At 51.8% G+C, this 18172-nt stretch overlaps 1 protein-coding gene across 1 annotated transcript in view; it reads left to right on the forward strand.

The window, feature by feature from the left end:
• Positions 1-18172, forward strand: part of POLR3A (RNA polymerase III subunit A) — a 72699-nt gene that overhangs the window by 33845 nt on the left and 20682 nt on the right. Inside the window, exons 15-21 of the mRNA XM_078884414.1 lie at positions 1-30; positions 2260-2424; positions 4066-4238; positions 9939-10050; positions 11139-11257; positions 11788-11925; positions 17658-17828. The exon at positions 1-30 is cut by the window's left edge and continues 109 nt beyond it. Coding sequence (XP_078740540.1) covers positions 1-30; positions 2260-2424; positions 4066-4238; positions 9939-10050; positions 11139-11257; positions 11788-11925; positions 17658-17828 — 908 coding nt within the window. The remainder of the gene's footprint in view (positions 31-2259; positions 2425-4065; positions 4239-9938; positions 10051-11138; positions 11258-11787; positions 11926-17657; positions 17829-18172) is intronic.

Here is an 18172-nt window from a genome sequence, read left to right on the forward strand (position 1 = left end):
ACGGCGAGGATCTGTGTACTAGTGACTCATGTACGTAGTACACTACACACACAGTACACACACACACAGTACACACACACACAGTACACACACACACAGTACACACAGTACACACAGTACACACACAGTACACACACACACAGTACACACACAGTACACACACACACAGTACACACACACACAGTACACACAGTACACACAGTACACACACAGTACACACACACACAGTACACACACACAGTACACACACACACAGTACACACACACACAGTACACACAGTACACACAGTACACACACAGTACACACACACACAGTACACACACAGTACACACACACACAGTACACACACACAGTACACACACAGTACACACACAGTACACACAGTACACACACACAGTACACACACAGTACACACACAGTACACACACAGTACACACAGTACACACACACAGTACACACACACACAGTACACACACAGTACACACACACACAGTACACACACAGTACACACACAGTACACACACAGTACACACACAGTACACACACACACAGTACACACACAGTACACACACAGTACACACACACACAGTACACACACACAGTACACACAGTACACACACACAGTACACACACACAGTACACACACACACAGTACACACACACACAGTACACACACAGTACACACACAGTACACACACAGTACACACACACAGTACACACAGTACACACACACACAGTACACACACACAGTACACACACAGTACACACACAGTACACACACAGTACACACACAGTACACACACAGTACACACACACAGTACACACACAGTACACACACAGTACACACACAGTACACACACACAGTACACACACACAGTACACACACAGTACACACAGTACACACACAGTACACACACAGTACACACACACAGTACACACACACAGTACACACACAGTACACACACAGTACACACACACACAGTACACACACACAGTACACACACACAGTACACACACAGTACACACACAGTACACAGGTCACGGCGAAGATCTGTGTACCAGTGACTCATGTACGCGGTACACACACACAGTACACACACAGTACACACACAAACCTGTCCCTGTGTCTGTATGTCTTTCTGTCTGTGTCTCTGTCTCTCTCTGTGTCTGAGTCTGTGTCTCTGTGTGTCTCTCTCTGTGTCTCTTTCTGTCTCTGAGTCTCTGTATCTTTGTCTCTGTGTCTCTGTGTCTCTGTGTCTCTGTATCTCTCAGTCTATGTGTCTCTGTGTCTCTGTATCTCTGAGTCTCTGTGTCTCTGAGTCTCTGTGTCTCTGAGTCTCTGTGTGTTTCTCTCTCTGTCTGTGTCTGTGTGTCTCTGTGTCTGTGTGTGTGTCTCTGTGTCTCTGTGTGTGTCTCTCTGTCTCTGTGTCTCTGTATCTCTGAGTCTCTGTGTCTCTGTGTGTGTCTCTCTGTCTTTGTGTCTGTGTGTCTCTGTGTCTCGGAGTCTCTGTGTGTGTGTCTCTGTGTGTGTCTCTCTGTCTCTGTGTCTGTGTGTCTCTGTGTCTCTGAGTCCCTGTGTGTGTCTGTGTGTGTCTCTGTGTGTCTGTGTCTGTGTCTCTAGTCGTAGTGATAGAGAACAGCGAGTTGCTAGCTGGATCTCTAGACAAGTCCACTCTGTGTCTGTGTGTGTGTCTGTGTGTGTGTGTGTGTGTCTCTGTGTCTGTGTGTGTGTCTCTGTGTCTGTGTGTGTGTCTCTGTGTCTCTGTGTGTGTTTCTGTAGTCGTATTGATAGAGAACAGCGAGCTACTGGCTGGCAGTCTAGACAAGTCCACTCTGTGTGCTGAGTCTCTGTGTGTGTCTCTGTGTGTCTCTGTGTGTGTGTAGTTGTGGTGATAGACGACAGCGAGCTACTGGCTGGATCTCTAGACAAGTCCACGTTGGGCTCGGGCTCCAAGTCGAGCGTCTTCTACCTGTCTCTGTGTCTGTGTGTGTGTCTGTGTGTGTGTGTCTCTGTGTCTGTGTGTGTGTGTCTGTGTGTGTGTCTCTGTGTCTCTGTGTGTGTCTCTAGTCGTAGTGATAGAGAACAGCGAGCTACTGGCTGGATCTCTAGACAAGTCCACGCTGGGCTCGGGCTCCAAGTCGAGCGTCTTCTACCTGTCTCTGTGTCTGTGTGTGTGTCTGTGTGTGTGTCTCTGTGTCTGTGTGTGTGTCTCTGTGTCTGTGTGTGTGTCTCTGTGTCTCTGTGTGTGTCTCTGTAGTCGTAGTGATAGAGAACAGCGAGCTACTGGCTGGATCTCTAGACAAGTCGACTCTGGGCTCGGGCTCCAAGTCGAGCGTCTTCTACTTGCTGCTCAGGGACTGGGGGCAGGAGGCGGCTGCTTCTGGGATGTCGCGTCTGGCGAGGATGACGCCAGCCTTCCTGTGTGAGCAGCACACGCAGTACATACAGTGCACACAGTGCACACAGTACATACAGTACACAGTACATACAGTGCACACAGTACATACAGTACATACAGTACACACACACAGTACACACACACAGTACGCACACACGCACACACACACTATACACACACACAGTACACACACACGCACACACACACTATACACACACACAGTACACACACAGTACACACACACAGTACACACACACACAGTACACACAGAACATACAGTACACACAGTACATACAGTACATACAGTACACACAGTACATACAGTACACACAAAGTACACACAGTACATACAGTGCGTACAGTACATACATCGCACACAGTACATACAGTACGTACAGTACACACAGTGTATACAGTGCACACAGTACATACAGTACACCCCGTACATACAGTACATACAGTACACACAGTACACAGTACACACACACTACACACATAGTACATATAGACACACACACAGTACACACACAGTACACACACACGCACCGTGTCTCTCTCTCTCTCTCTCTCCGTGTCTCTCTCTGTCTCACCGTGTCTCTCTCACCGTGTCTCTCTCTCCATGTCTTTCTCCCCGTGTCTCTCTCTCACCGTGTCTCTCTCACCGTGTCTCTCTCTCTCTCTCTGTCTCTGTGTCTCTCTCTCTCTCACCGTGTCTCTCTCTCTCTCTCTCACCGTGTCTCTCTCTCTCTGTCTCTGTGTCTCTCTCTCACCGTGTCTCTCTCTCTCTGTCTCTGTGTCTCTCTCTCTCTCACCGTGTCTCTCTCTCTCTCACCGTGTCTCTCTCCCCGTGTCTCTCTCTCCCTGCCCCAGCCAACCGAGGCTTCTCGGTCGGCATAGGTGACGTGACCCCTGGACGTGGGCTGCTACGTGCCAAGCAGCAGCTGCTGTCCGAGGGCTACGCAAAGTGCCAGGACTTCATAGCGTCTCTCTCACCGTGTCTCTCTGTCTCTCTCTCTCTCTCTCACCGTGTCTCTCTCTCTCACCGTGTCTCTCTCACCGTGTCTCTGTCTCTCTCTCACCGTGTCTCTCTCACCGTGTCTCTCTCACCGTGTCTCTCTCACCGTGTCTCTCTCACCGTGTGTCTCTCTCTCACCGTGTCTCTCACCGTGTCTCTCTCTCTCTCACCGTGTCTCTCTCTCCGTGTCTCACCGTGTCTCTCTCTCTCTCTCCCCCAGCCAACCGAGGCTTCTCGGTCGGCATAGGTGACGTGACCCCTGGACGTGGGCTGCTACGAGCCAAGCAGCAGCTGCTGTCCGAGGGCTACGCCAAGTGCCAGGACTTCATAGCGTCTCTCTCACCGTGTCTCTCTCTCTCTCTCTCTCTGTCTCTGTGTCTCTCTCTCTCTCACCGTGTCTCTCTCACCGTGTCTGTCACCGTGTCTCTCCCCCAGCCAACCGAGGCTTCTCGGTCGGCATAGGTGACGTGACCCCAGGACGTGGGTTGCTACGAGCCAAGCAGCAGCTGCTGTCCGAGGGCTACGCCAAGTGCCAGGACTTCATAGCGTCTCTCTCACCGTGTCTCTCTCTCTCTCTCTCTCTGTCTCTGTGTCTCTCTCTCTCTCACCGTGTCTCTCTCACCGTGTCTGTCACCGTGTCTCTCCCCCAGCCAACCGAGGCTTCTCGGTCGGCATAGGTGACGTGACTCCGGGTCGTGGGTTGCTACGAGCCAAGCAGCAGCTGCTGTCCGAGGGCTACGCCAAGTGCCAGGACTTCATAGCTCAGCTGCACAGCGGGAGGCTCCAGCAGCAGCCGGGATGCAGCGCAGAGCAGACTCTGGAGGTCACTAGTATCAGTACTACTAATATCACTAGTATCAATACTATTACTATTAATAGTATCAATACTATTACTGTCACTAGTATCAATACTACTAATATCACTAGTATCAATACTATTACTATTAATAGTATCAATACTATTACTGTCACTAGTATCAATACTACTAATATCACTAGTATCAATACTATTACTATTAATAGTATCAATACTATTACTGTCACTAGTATCAGTACTACTAATATCACTAGTATCAATACTATTACTATTGATAGTATCAATACTATTACTGTCACTAGTATCAATACTACTAATATCACTAGTATCAATACTATTACTATTAATAGTATCAATACTATTACTGTCACTAGTATCAATACTACTAATATCACTAGTATCAATACTATTACTATTAATAGTATCAATACTATTACTGTCACTAGTATCAATACTACTAATATCACTAGTATCAATACTATTACTATTAATAGTATCAATACTATTACTGTCACTAGTATCAATACTACTAATATCACTAGTATCAATACTATTACTATTAATAGTATCAATACTATTACTGTCACTAGTATCAATACTATTACTGTCACTAGTATCACTATTACTACCATCATCACCATTCTGTGTGTGTGTGTCTGTGTGTGTGTGTCTGTGTGTGTGTCTGTGTGTGTGTGTCTGTGTGTGTCTGTGTGTGTGTGTCTGTGTGTGTGTGTCTGTGTGTGTGTGTGTGTGTCTGTGTGTGTGTCTGTGTGTGTGTGTCTGTGTGTGTGTGTGTGTCTGTGTGTGTCTGTGTGTGTGTGTCTGTGTGTGTGTGTCTGTGTGTGTGTGTGTGTGTCTGTGTGTGTGTCTGTGTGTGTGTGTCTGTGTGTGTGTGTCTGTGTGTGTGTCTGTGTGTGTGTGTCTGTGTGTGTGTGTGTCTGTGTGTGACTGTGTGTGTGTGTCTGTAGGCTGTGATTCTGAAGGAACTCTCTGTCATCAGGGACCACGCTGGCACTGCGTGTCTGTGTGTGTCTGTGTGTGACTGTGTGTCTGGGTGTGTGTGTCTGTGTGTGTGTGTGTCTGTGTGTGACTGTGTGTCTGTGTGTGTCTATAGGCAGTCCGGCAAAACAACCTCCTACCTCCTCGCGGTGCCGGACGGGCAACACTGTCGTGGGCAGTGCTGTGGGGGGAGGGCCAATGCCCATTGGCCTCTCCCCTCATGGCGTCTGTGACCACCACAGTGGCTAAACGGGGGCTCTGGACGGGTGCGAGGGGCTGGTAACCCCTCCACCTTCAATTAACCACCACTAAACTACGAATTAAATATAAACCTGTAATTAATAAGCTTGTGCCGGAGGCCCCGGGGGGTCAGGCTTTTATGACGTCTCCTGGCCAAACCCCATTTGGCGGAGCCAGGAGATTGAATTTTAACCCTCGGGGCTCCTCCAGAAACAACGAAAAACCATTGCGGATGGCCACGTGGAATGTTCGAACGCTCACTGCGGAGGAGAGGCTGCCACTCCTCTGTCGGGAGCTGGACCGGTACCGCCTGGATCTCTGTGGCATTCAGGAGGTCCGGTGGACCGGTTCTGGCTCCTGCCACCATGAGGGGTGGACAGTCCTCTACTCGGGGCAGGAGACTGCCAAACAACAGGGTGTGGCTCTTCTTCTGAACAAAAGAATGAAGGGGGCGTGGGAGCGTGGCGGTGAGGTGTGGGAAGCTGTAAGCCCCAGGATACTTTGGGCTCGCCTTCCCATCAATCAGAGGCGAGGAGTGGTGGTCGTGGTTACTTATGCCCCCACCGAAGACGAACATCTGTGGAGGGATGCAGGCAAAGCCGATGAGTCGGACGCTTTCTATGACCTCCTGTCACAGGTGCTGGCTAAAGTGGCCAATCGGGACAGAGTCATCTTGTTGGGTGACTTCAATGCCCGAGTTGGTCATGATGCTGGCACCTGGTCTGGAGTGATTGGAAGGCATGGGCCAGATCAGCTCAATAATAACGGTAGGAGGCTGCTAGATTTTTGTGCAGCCCATGGGCTTGTAATTACCAACACGCTCTTCCGGCATCGGCGCATCCACACAACATCATGGATGCATGCCGGGTCCAAGCAAGAACATCTGCTGGACTACGTAGTGACGGACCAGCGGATGCGAGCCCATGTCCTTGACACCAGGACCTACCGTGGAGCTGATCTGCCCTCTGACCATCGACTAGTCATCTGTAAGATGCGCCTGCCATTCTTCCACTCCGGTGGTGGGTGTACACCCAGGATCCCATTCCAACCAAAAGTGGCCTGGTCTAAGTTAGCTGATGAAAGTTGCAAGCGAGAATTTCATCATCGCTTGCAGCTGGGGTTGGCATCGTCCCCCACTCCACCTGATGTCGAGGGTAAATGGGCGAGGTTTAAGACTGTGACTCATGCAGCTGCAATGGCTGCTTTGGGTACGCGGTCCAGACCTCCCCGGGAACCCTGGCTGACGGAGGAGGTGTTCAGGTTAATTGAGAAAAAGCGACAGGCCCACTCTCATCGCCTACAGCATCCCACGTCAGAGAATGAGGAGGTTTACCGCAGTCTTCGCTCGGAGGTTCGGAGAGCCGTGAGGCGCTGTAAGGATGGGTGGTGGTCGCGGGTTGCTGAGGAGATGGAGTCTGCCTCAGTAGCCCGCGATCACAAATCACTATTTAACTCCATCAAAAAAGTAACCTGTAGCGCCACACCTATTACCATCATTAGAGGAAAAAACGGTGATCCAATCTCCGACCCCCAGGAACAGGTTTGCAGATTTGCTGAGCATTTCTGTGAGGTCCTGGGGGAGGGAAAATCTCTCAGCCAGGAAAACATCATGGCACAAAGTGGGGATAACCCTGCTGAGGCTGCGGTGCCTCAAATATTGGAAGAGGTCACCCCCTGTGAGTGGCTGGCTGAGGTACCGGCTGTTGAGGAAGTACTGAGGGCGATCCGGAGTCTGAGACCAGGGAAGGCACCGGGCAGAGATGATCTCCCAGGCGAAATGCTGAGGGAGGGTGGCGTTTGTGCACAGACTGCCCTATATGACATCATAACAACAGTCTGGACCACTGGACGGGTTCCGCAGGACTGGAAGGATGCCCTGGTGGTCCCCCTCTTTAAGAAGGGGGACCGTACCGACTGTAACAACTACAGGGGCATCTCACTCCTCAGTGTGCCGGGTAAGGTCCTGGCAAGGATTATTCAACATCGCCTTGCTAGGCACGCTGAGGAGAGGCTTGCGGAGCCCCAATGTGGTTTCAGGAAAGGGCGGTCCTGCACAGATGCCATATTTTCTGTCCGTCTGCTACAGCAGAGGTGTAGGGAATTCCAAAAAGACCTACATCTCTGCTTTATTGACCTGGTCAAGGCCTATGATACCATCAGTAGGACTGGGCTCTGGGTTGTTCTTCGTGCTTTCGGAGTCCCTGACCCTCTGCTCACGATCATTAAGGACCTTCATGATGGTGAGCGGGCCCGGGTAAAACTACGTGGCCGGGAGTCGGAGCCTTTCCCTGTACACCTTGGGGTGCGACAGGGATGTCCTCTGGCTCCCACATTATTTAACATCTATTTCGACTGCGTAGTTCGTGAAGCCTTCAATAGCTGTACCGGGGGAATTACCATTTGGTACAGATATAATGGGAGGCTGATCGACGCCCGGGTGCGATCAAGGGATGGCTCCCTATTGGTCAACCACGTTATGTATGCCGATGATTTGGTAATAGCTGCTCATTCAGAAGAGGAGTTGGAGACGCTGCTGCTGAGACTGGAGTGTGCCACTAAGAGGTGGGGCCTTACCATCAGCACAACCAAAACTAAGCACCTGCCTGGGTATTTTGTACCATCGGGCACTCCGCCCCCACAACTCCCAATCGGTGATGGGGCAGTTGTGGAGAGAGTAGAGAGTTTCCCATACCTGGGCAGTGTGCTTATGACCGGCTCCAGTTTATCAGCAGAGGTCTCACTCCGAATCAGTCGAGCGGCAATATCTTTTCATCGGTTGCGTAACGCTGTGTGGAAGCTACCTGGTCTGTCGCTCCGCACGAAGCTTCAGGTCTTCTCGGCCACGGTCATTCCCTCCCTTCTCTATGCTTGCGAAACGTGGACCCCCCTAGTGGAGCATCTTCGCCGGTTGGAAACATTTAGGCTGGCCTGCCTACGATCCATCCTGGGTTTAACCAGGCTGGATTGTGTGAGGAGCTCACAAGTCCTTGAAAGATCTGGGCAAAGTCCCATCAGTGAGCTCCTCCGGCAGGCAAGGCTGCGTTGGCTGGGTCATGTAGCCCGCATGCCCAGCCACCGCATGCCTAAACAGCTTTTGTTCGGCCGGATCGAGGGGGCTAAACGGGCGCGGCACGGGCTAGAGAAGAGATGGAGTGATGTGGTACAGGAGGACGTGGAGCTGAGTGGACTTGCCGATGACTGGTACCAGCGGTGTCAAGATCGGCCTCAGTGGAGGAGGCTCGTGAAGGACGCTACTGGGCAGTTGGAGGCAGTCGCCCTCCAACAACAACGGAGGGCGGAGGAGCGACGCTCACAACAACGAGCGGAGCGCCGGGTGGCTAAAGCACAGCAAGTTGGCACAGTAGGGGGCACAGGTGGTGGATCAGCCAGTCATCTCGGTCATCTCGGTCAGTCGACCCGTGGCACCTGGGTCTGCCCCGTGACCTCCTGCCAGCGGGCGTTCGACACTTCACGTGGCCTCAAGGTGCACATGGCCTGGCACAAGCGTCGTGGTGACGTCACCGCCACTTAGTGGCGAATGGCGGTTGTTGTTGTCTATAGGCTGTGATTCTGAAGGAACTCTCTGTCATCAGGGACCACGCTGGCACTGCGTGTCTGTGTGTGTCTGTGTGTGACTGTGTGTGTGTGTCTGGGTGTGTGTGTCTGTGTGTGTGTGTGTCTGTGTGTGACTGTGTGTCTGTGTGTGTCTATAGGCTGTGATTCTGAAGGAACTCTCTGTCATCAGGGACCACGCTGGCACTGCGTGTCTGTGTGTGTCTGTGTGTGACTGTGTGTGTGTGTCTGGGTGTGTGTGTCTGTGTGTGTGTGTGTCTGTGTGTGACTGTGTGTCTGTGTGTGTCTATAGGCTGTGATTCTGAAGGAACTCTCTGTCATCAGGGACCACGCTGGCACGGCGTGTCTGTGTGTGTCTGTGTGTGACTGTGTGTGTGTGTCTGGGTGTGTGTGTCTGTGTGTGTGTGTGTCTGTGTGTGACTGTGTGTCTGTGTGTGTCTATAGGCTGTGATTCTGAAGGAACTCTCTGTCATCAGGGACCACGCTGGCACTGCGTGTCTGTGTGTGTCTGTGTGTGACTGTGTGTCTGGGTGTGTGTGTCTGTGTGTGTGTGTGTCTGTGTGTGACTGTGTGTCTGTGTGTGTCTATAGGCTGTGATTCTGAAGGAACTCTCTGTCATCAGGGACCACGCTGGCACTGCGTGTCTGTGTGTGTCTGTGTGTGACTGTGTGTGTGTGTCTGGGTGTGTGTGTCTGTGTGTGTGTGTGTCTGTGTGTGACTGTGTGTCTGTGTGTGTCTATAGGCTGTGATTCTGAAGGAACTCTCTGTCATCAGGGACCACGCTGGCACTGCGTGTCTGTGTGTGTCTGTGTGTGACTGTGTGTGTGTGTCTGGGTGTGTGTGTCTGTGTGTGTGTGTGTCTGTGTGTGACTGTGTGTCTGTGTGTGTCTATAGGCTGTGATTCTGAAGGAACTCTCTGTCATCAGGGACCACGCTGGCACGGCATGTCTGCGTGAACTCCACAAGACCAACAGTCCACTCACCATGGCGCTGTGCGGATCTAAGGGTGAGCCGCGTGGACTAAACACTACGCTACACTATACACTACACTACACTATTATACACTATACACTACACTATACACTACACTATTATACACTATACACTACACTATACACTACTATACACTACACACACTACACACTACACTATACACTACACTACACACTACACTGTCTGTGTGTCTGTGTGTCTGTGTGTGTGTGTGTGTCTGTGTGTGTGTGTCTGTGTGTGTCTGTATCTGTGTGTCTATCTGTGTCTGTGTGTGTGTGTGTCTGTGTGTGTGTGTCTGTGTGTGTGTCTGTGTGTGTCTCTCTAGGATCCTTCATCAACATCTCACAGATGATTGCGTGTGTGTGTCTGTGTCTCTGTGTGTGTGTGTGTGTCTGTGTGTGTGTCTGTGTGTGTGTATCTAGGTTCCTTCATCAACATCTCACAGATGATTGCGTGTGTGTGTCTCTGTGTGTGTGTGTGTGTCTGTGTCTCTGTGTGTGTGTGTGTGTCTGTGTGTGTGTCTGTGTGTGTGTATCTAGGATCCTTCATCAACATCTCACAGATGATTGCGTGTGTGTGTCTGTGTGTGTGTGTCTGTGTGTGTGTGTCTGTGTGTGTGTGTGTAGGATCCTTCATCAACATCTCACAGATGATTGCGTGTGTGTGTCTGTGTGTGTGTGTCTGTGTGTGTGTCTGTGTGTGTGTGTGTGTGTCTGTGTGTGTGTCTGTGTGTGTGTCTCTGTGTGTGTAGGATCCTTCATCAACATCTCACAGATGATTGCGTGTGTGTGTCTGTGTGTGTGTGTCTGTGTGTGTGTGTCTGTGTGTGTGTGTGTCTGTGTGTGTGTGTGTCTGTGTGTGTGTGTCTGTGTGTGTGTCTGTGTGTGTGTATCTGTGTGTGTGTCTGTGTGTGTGTCTGTGTGTGTGTCTGTGTGTGTGTCTGTGTGTGTGTCTGTGTGTGTGTCTGTGTGTGTGTCTGTGTGTGTGTAGGATCCTTCATCAACATCTCACAGATGATTGCGTGTGTGTGTGTGTGTGTGTCTGTGTGTGTGTCTGTGTGTGTGTCTGTGTGTGTGTGTGTGTGTCTGTGTGTGTATCTAGGATCCTTCATCAACATCTCACAGATGATTGCCTGTGTGGGTCAACAAGCCATCAGCGGCTCTCGCATCCCCGACGGCTTTGAGGACCGCTCACTACCCCACTTTGACAAACACTCCAAGGTCTGTGTGTGTGTGTGTGTGTCTGTGTGTCTGTGTGTGTGTGTGTCTGTGTGTCTGTGTGTGTGTGTGTGTCTGTGTGTCTGTGTGTGTGTGTGTGTCTGTGTATGTATCTGTGTGTGTGTGTGTCTGTGTGTCTGTGTGTGTGTGTGTGTGTCTGTGTGTGTGTGTGTCTGTGTGTGTGTGTGTGTATGTATCTGTGTGTGTAGCTCTGTGTGTGTGTGTATCTGTGTGTGTGTCTGTGTGTGTCACTGTGTGTGTGTAACTCTGTGTGTGTCTGTGTGTCTGTGTGTGTGTATGTGTGTGTGTAACTCTGTCTCTGTGTGTATCTGTGTGTCTGTGTGTGTAAGCCTGTATGTCTGTGTGTGTGTGTGTGTAACTCTGTGTGTGTGTCTGTGTGTGTGTGTCACTGTGTGTGTGTCTATGTGTGTGTGTGTGTCACTGTGTCACTGTGTGTGTGTCACTGTGTCACTGTGTCACTGTGTGTGTGTGTCACTGTGTGTGTAACTCTGTGTCTGTGTGTGTCTGTGTAGATCCCGGCAGCGAAGGGCTTCGTGGCGAACTCGTTCTACTCCGGCCTGAGCCCCACGGAGTTCTTCTTCCACACGATGGGCGGTCGGGAGGGTCTCGTAGACACTGCTGTGAAGACCGCAGAGACTGGATACATGCAGGTAGTGACACACACACACACACACAGTGACACACACACACACGATGGGCGGTCGGGAAGGTCTTGTAGACACTGCTGTGAAGACCGCAGAAACTGGATACATGCAGGTAGTGACACACACACAGTGACACACACACAGTGACACACACACACAGTGGCACACACAGTGACACACACACACACACAGTGACACACACACACAGTGACACACACACACACAGTGACACACACACAGTGACACACACACACACAGACACACACCCACACACGATGGGCGGTCGGGAGGGTCTCGTAGACACTGCTGTGAAGACCGCAGAGACTGGATACATGCAGGTAGTGACACACACACAGTGACACACACACAGTGACACACACACACAGTGGCACACACAGTGACACACACACACACACAGTGACACACACACACAGTGACACACACACACACAGTGACACACACACAGTGACACACACACAGTGACACACAGTGACACACACACACACGATGGGCGGTCGGGAGGGTCTCGTAGATACTGCTGTGAAGACTGCAGAGACTGGATACATGCAGGTAGTGACACACATACACAGTGACACACACACACACACACAGTGACACACACACACACACACAGTGACACACACACACACACGATGGGCGGTCGGGAAGGTCTCGTAGATACTGCTGTGAAGACTGCAGAGACTGGATACATGCAGGTAGACACACACATACACAGTGACACACACACACACACACAGTGACACACACACACACACACAGTGACACACACACACACACAGACACACACACACACACGATGGGCGGTCGGGAGGGTCTCGTAGACACTGCTGTGAAGACTGCAGAGACTGGATACATGCAGGTAGACACACACATACACAGTGACACACACACACACAGTGACACACACACACACACACAGTGACACACACACACACACAGTGACACACACACACACGATGGGCGGTCGGGAGGGTCTCGTAGACACTGCTGTGAAGACTGCAGAGACTGGATACATGCAGGTAGACACACACATACACAGTGACACACACACACACACACAGTGACACACACACACACACACAGTGACACACACACACACACAGTGACACACACACACACGATGGGCGGTCGGGAGGGTCTCGTAGACACTGCTGTGAAGACTGCAGAGACTGGATACATGCAGGTAGTGACACACACACACAGTGACACACACACACAGTGACACACACACACAGTGACACACACAGTGACACACACACACACACAGTGACACACACACACACACGATGGGCGGTCGGGAAGGTCTCGTAGATACTGCTGTGAAGACTGCAGAGACTGGATACATGCAGGTAGACACACACATACACAGTGACACACACACACACACACAGTGACACACACACACACACACAGTGACACACACACACACACAGTGACACACACACACACGATGGGCGGTCGGGAGGGTCTCGTAGACACTGCTGTGAAGACTGCAGAGACTGGATACATGCAGGTAGTGACACACACACACAGTGACACACACACACAGTGACACACACACACAGTGACACACACACACACACGATGGGCGGTCGGGAAGGTCTCGTAGATACTGCTGTGAAGACCGCAGAGACTGGATACATGCAGGTAGTGACACACATACACAGTGACACACACACACACACAGTGACACACACACACACACAGTGACACACACACACACAGTGACACACACACAGTGACACACACACAGTGACACACACACACAGTGACACACACACACAGTGACACACACACACAGTGACACACACACACACGATGGGCGGTCGGGAAGGTCTCGTAGATACTGCTGTGAAGACCGCAGAGACTGGATACATGCAGGTAGTGACACACATACACAGTGACACACACACACACACAGTGACACACACACACACACAGTGACACACACACACACAGTGACACACACACAGTGACACACACACAGTGACACACACACACAGTGACACACACACACAGTGACACACACACACACGATGGGCGGTCGGGAAGGTCTCGTAGATACTGCTGTGAAGACCGCAGAGACTGGATACATGCAGGTAGTGACACACATACACAGTGACACACACACACACACACAGTGACACACACACACACACACAGTGACACACACACACACAGTGACACACAGTGACACACACACACACGATGGGCGGTCGGGAAGGTCTCGTAGATACTGCTGTGAAGACTGCAGAGACTGGATACATGCAGGTAGACACACACATACACAGTGACACACACACACACACACAGTGACACACACACAGTGACACACAACACAACAACCGCCATTCGCCACTAAGTGGCGGTGACGTCACCACGACGCTTGTGCCAGGCCATGTGCACCCTGAGGCCACGTGAAGTGTCGAACGCCCGCTGGCAGGAGGTCACGGGGCAGACCCAGGTGCCACGGGTCGACTGACCGAGATGACCGAGACGAGTGGCTGATGCACCACCTGTGCCCCCTACTGTGCCAACTTGCTGTGCTTTAGCCACCCAGCGCTCCGCTCGTTGTTGTGAGCGTCGCTCCTCCGCCCTCCGTTGTTGTTGGAGGGCGACTGCCTCCAACTGCCCAGTAGCGTCCTTCACGAGCCTCCTCCACTGAGGCCGATCTTGACACCGCTGGTACCAGTCATCGGCAAGTCCACTCAGCTCCACGTCCTCCTGTACCACATCACTCCATCTCTTCTCTAGCCCGTGCCGCGCCCGTTTAGCCCCCTCGATCCGGCCGAACAAAAGCTGTTTAGGCATGCGGTGGCTGGGCATGCGGGCTACATGACCCAGCCAACGCAGCCTTGCCTGCCGGAGGAGCTCACTGATGGGACTTTGCCCAGATCTTTCAAGGACTTGTGAGCTCCTCACACAATCCAGCCTGGTCAAACCCAGGATGGATCGTAGGCAGGCCAGCCTAAATGTTTCCAACCGGCGAAGATGCTCCACTAGGGGGGTCCACGTTTCGCAAGCGTAGAGAAGGGAGGGAATGACCGTGGCCGAGAAGACCTGAAGCTTCGTGCGGAGCGACAGACCAGGTAGCTTCCACACAGCGTTACGCAACCGATGAAAAGATATTGCCGCTCGACTGATTCGGAGTGAGACCTCTGCTGATAAACTGGAGCTGGTCATGAGCACACTGCCCAGGTATGGGAAACTCTCTACTCTCTCCACAACTGCCCCATCACCGATTGGGAGTTGTGGGGGCGGAGTGCCCGATGGTACAAAATACCCAGGCAGGTGCTTAGTTTTGGTGGGGCTGATGGTAAGGCCCCACCTCTTAGTGGCACACTCCAGCCTCAGCAGCAGCGTCTCCAACTCCTCTTCTGAATGAGCAGCTATTACCAAATCATCGGCATACATAACGTGGTTGACCAATAGGGAGCCATCCCTTGATCGCACCCGGGCGTCGATCAGCCTCCCATTATATCTGTACCAAATGGTAATTCCCCCGGTACAGCTATTGAAGGCTTCACGAACTACGCAGTCGAAATAGATGTTAAATAATGTGGGAGCCAGAGGACATCCCTGTCGCACCCCAAGGTGTACAGGGAAAGGCTCCGACTCCCGGCCACGTAGTTTTACCCGGGCCCGCTCACCATCATGAAGGTCCTTAATGATCGTGAGCAGAGGGTCAGGGACTCCGAAAGCACGAAGAACAACCCAGAGCCCAGTCCTACTGATGGTATCATAGGCCTTGACCAGGTCAATAAAGCAGAGATGTAGGTCTTTTTGGAATTCCCTACACCTCTGCTGTAGCAGACGGACAGAAAATATGGCATCTGTGCAGGACCGCCCTTTCCTGAAACCACATTGGGGCTCCGCAAGCCTCTCCTCAGCATGCCTAGCAAGGCGATGTTGAATAATCCTTGCCAGGACCTTACCCGGCACACTGAGGAGTGAGATGCCCCTGTAGTTGTTACAGTCTGTGCGGTCCCCCTTCTTAAAGAGGGGGACCACCAACAGTGACACACACACACACACACAGTGACACACACACAGTGACACACACACACACACACAGTGACACACACACAGTGACACACACACAGTGACACACACACACACACAGTGACACACACACAGTGACACACACACAGTGACACACAGTGACACACACACACACGATGGGCGGTCGTGAGGGTCTTGTAGACACCGCTGTGAAGACTGCTGAGACTGGATACATGCAGGTAGTGACACACACACACAGTGACACACACACAGTGACACACACACAGTGACACACACACACAGTGACACACACACACAGTGACACACACACACACAGTGACACACACACAATGACACACACACAGTGACACACACACAGTGACACACACAGTGACACACACAGTGACACACACACACACACAGTGACACACACAGTGACACACACACACACACACACAGTGACACACACACACACACAGTGACACACACACACACACACAGTGACACACACACAGTAACACACACACACAGTGACACACACACACAGTGACACACACATAGTAACACACACACAGTGACACACACACAGACAACAACAACAACAACCGCCATTCGCCACTCAGTGGCGGTGACGTCACCACGACGCTTGTGCCAGGCCATGTGCACCTTGAGGCCACCATGTGAAGTGTCGAACGCCCGCTGGCAGGAGGTCACGGGGCAGACCCAGCAGGTGCCACGGGTCAACTGACTTGAGATGACCGAGATGACTGGCTGATGCACCACCTGTGCCCCCTACTGTGCCAACTTGCTGTGCTTTAGCCACCCGGCGCTCCGCTCGTTGTTGTGAGCGTCGCTCCTCCGCCCTCCGTTGTTGTTGGAGGGCGACTGCCTCCAACTGCCACAGTGACACACACACAGTCACACACACACACACACAGTGACACACACACAGTCACACACACACACAGACACACACACAGATAAACACACACGTGTGTGTATACGTGACTGTGCGTGTGTCAGAGGTCGCAACCGGGTACCCGATACCCGTACCCTACCCGTACCCAGTTGGGTATCGGGTAGGGTACGGGTGCGGCCGGGTACGGGTAAGGAATCAAAACCCATTTGCGACCTCTGGCGTGTCTGTGTGTGTGTGTCTGTGTCTGTGTGTGTGTGTCACTGTGTGTGTGTGTCTGTTTGTGTGTGTCTGTGTGTGTGTCTGTGTGTGTGTGTGTGTCTGTGTGTGTTACTGTGTGTGTGTGTGTGTGTCTATCTGTGTGTCTGTGTGTGTGTGTAACTGTGTGTGTGTGTGTGTCACTGTGTCTCTGTGTGTGTCACTGTGTCTCTGTGTGTGTGACTGTGTCTGTGTGTCTGTATCTGTGTCACTGTGTCTCTGTGTGTGTGACTGTGTCTGTGTGTCTGTGTGTGTATCTGTGTCTCTGTGTGTGTGACTGTGTCTGTGTGTCTGTATCTGTGTCACTGTGTATCTGTGTGTGTGACTGTGTCTGTGTGTCTGTATCTGTGTCACTGTGTATCTGTGTGTGTGACTGTGTCTGTGTGTCTGTATCTGTGTCACTGTGTCTCTGTGTGTGTGACTGTGTCTGTGTGTCTGTATCTGTGTCACTGTGTATCTGTGTGTGTGTCTGTGTGTGTCTGTGTGTGTGTGTGTGACTGTGTGACTGTGTGTCTGTATCTGTGTGTGTGTCTGTGTGTAGAGGCGCCTGGTGAAGTCCCTGGAGGACCTGTGTGCCCAGTACGACCTCACGGTTCGCTCCTCGACGGGCGACGTGGTGCAGTTTGTGTACGGGGGGGACAACCTGGACCCCGCCGCCATGGAGGCGAGAGACAGCCCCCTGGACTTTCAGCGCGTGCTCAGTCACATCAAGGTACACACAGACACACAGACACACACACACACAGTGACACACACAGTGACACACACAGTGACACACACACACACACAGTGACACACACAGTGACACACACAGTGACACACACACACACAGTGACACACACAGTGACACACACACACACACACAGTGACACACACAGTGACACACACAGTGACACACACACACGCACACAGTGACACACACAGTGACACACACAGTGACACACACACACACACAGTGACACACACAGTGACACACACACACACACACAGTGACACACACAGTGACACACACAGTGACACACACACACGCACACAGTGACACACACAGTAACACAC

This window comes from Lampetra fluviatilis (genome assembly GCF_964198595.1).
Source record: "Lampetra fluviatilis chromosome 45 unlocalized genomic scaffold, kcLamFluv1.1 SUPER_45_unloc_1, whole genome shotgun sequence".
Lineage (NCBI taxonomy): Eukaryota > Metazoa > Chordata > Hyperoartia > Petromyzontiformes > Petromyzontidae > Lampetra > Lampetra fluviatilis.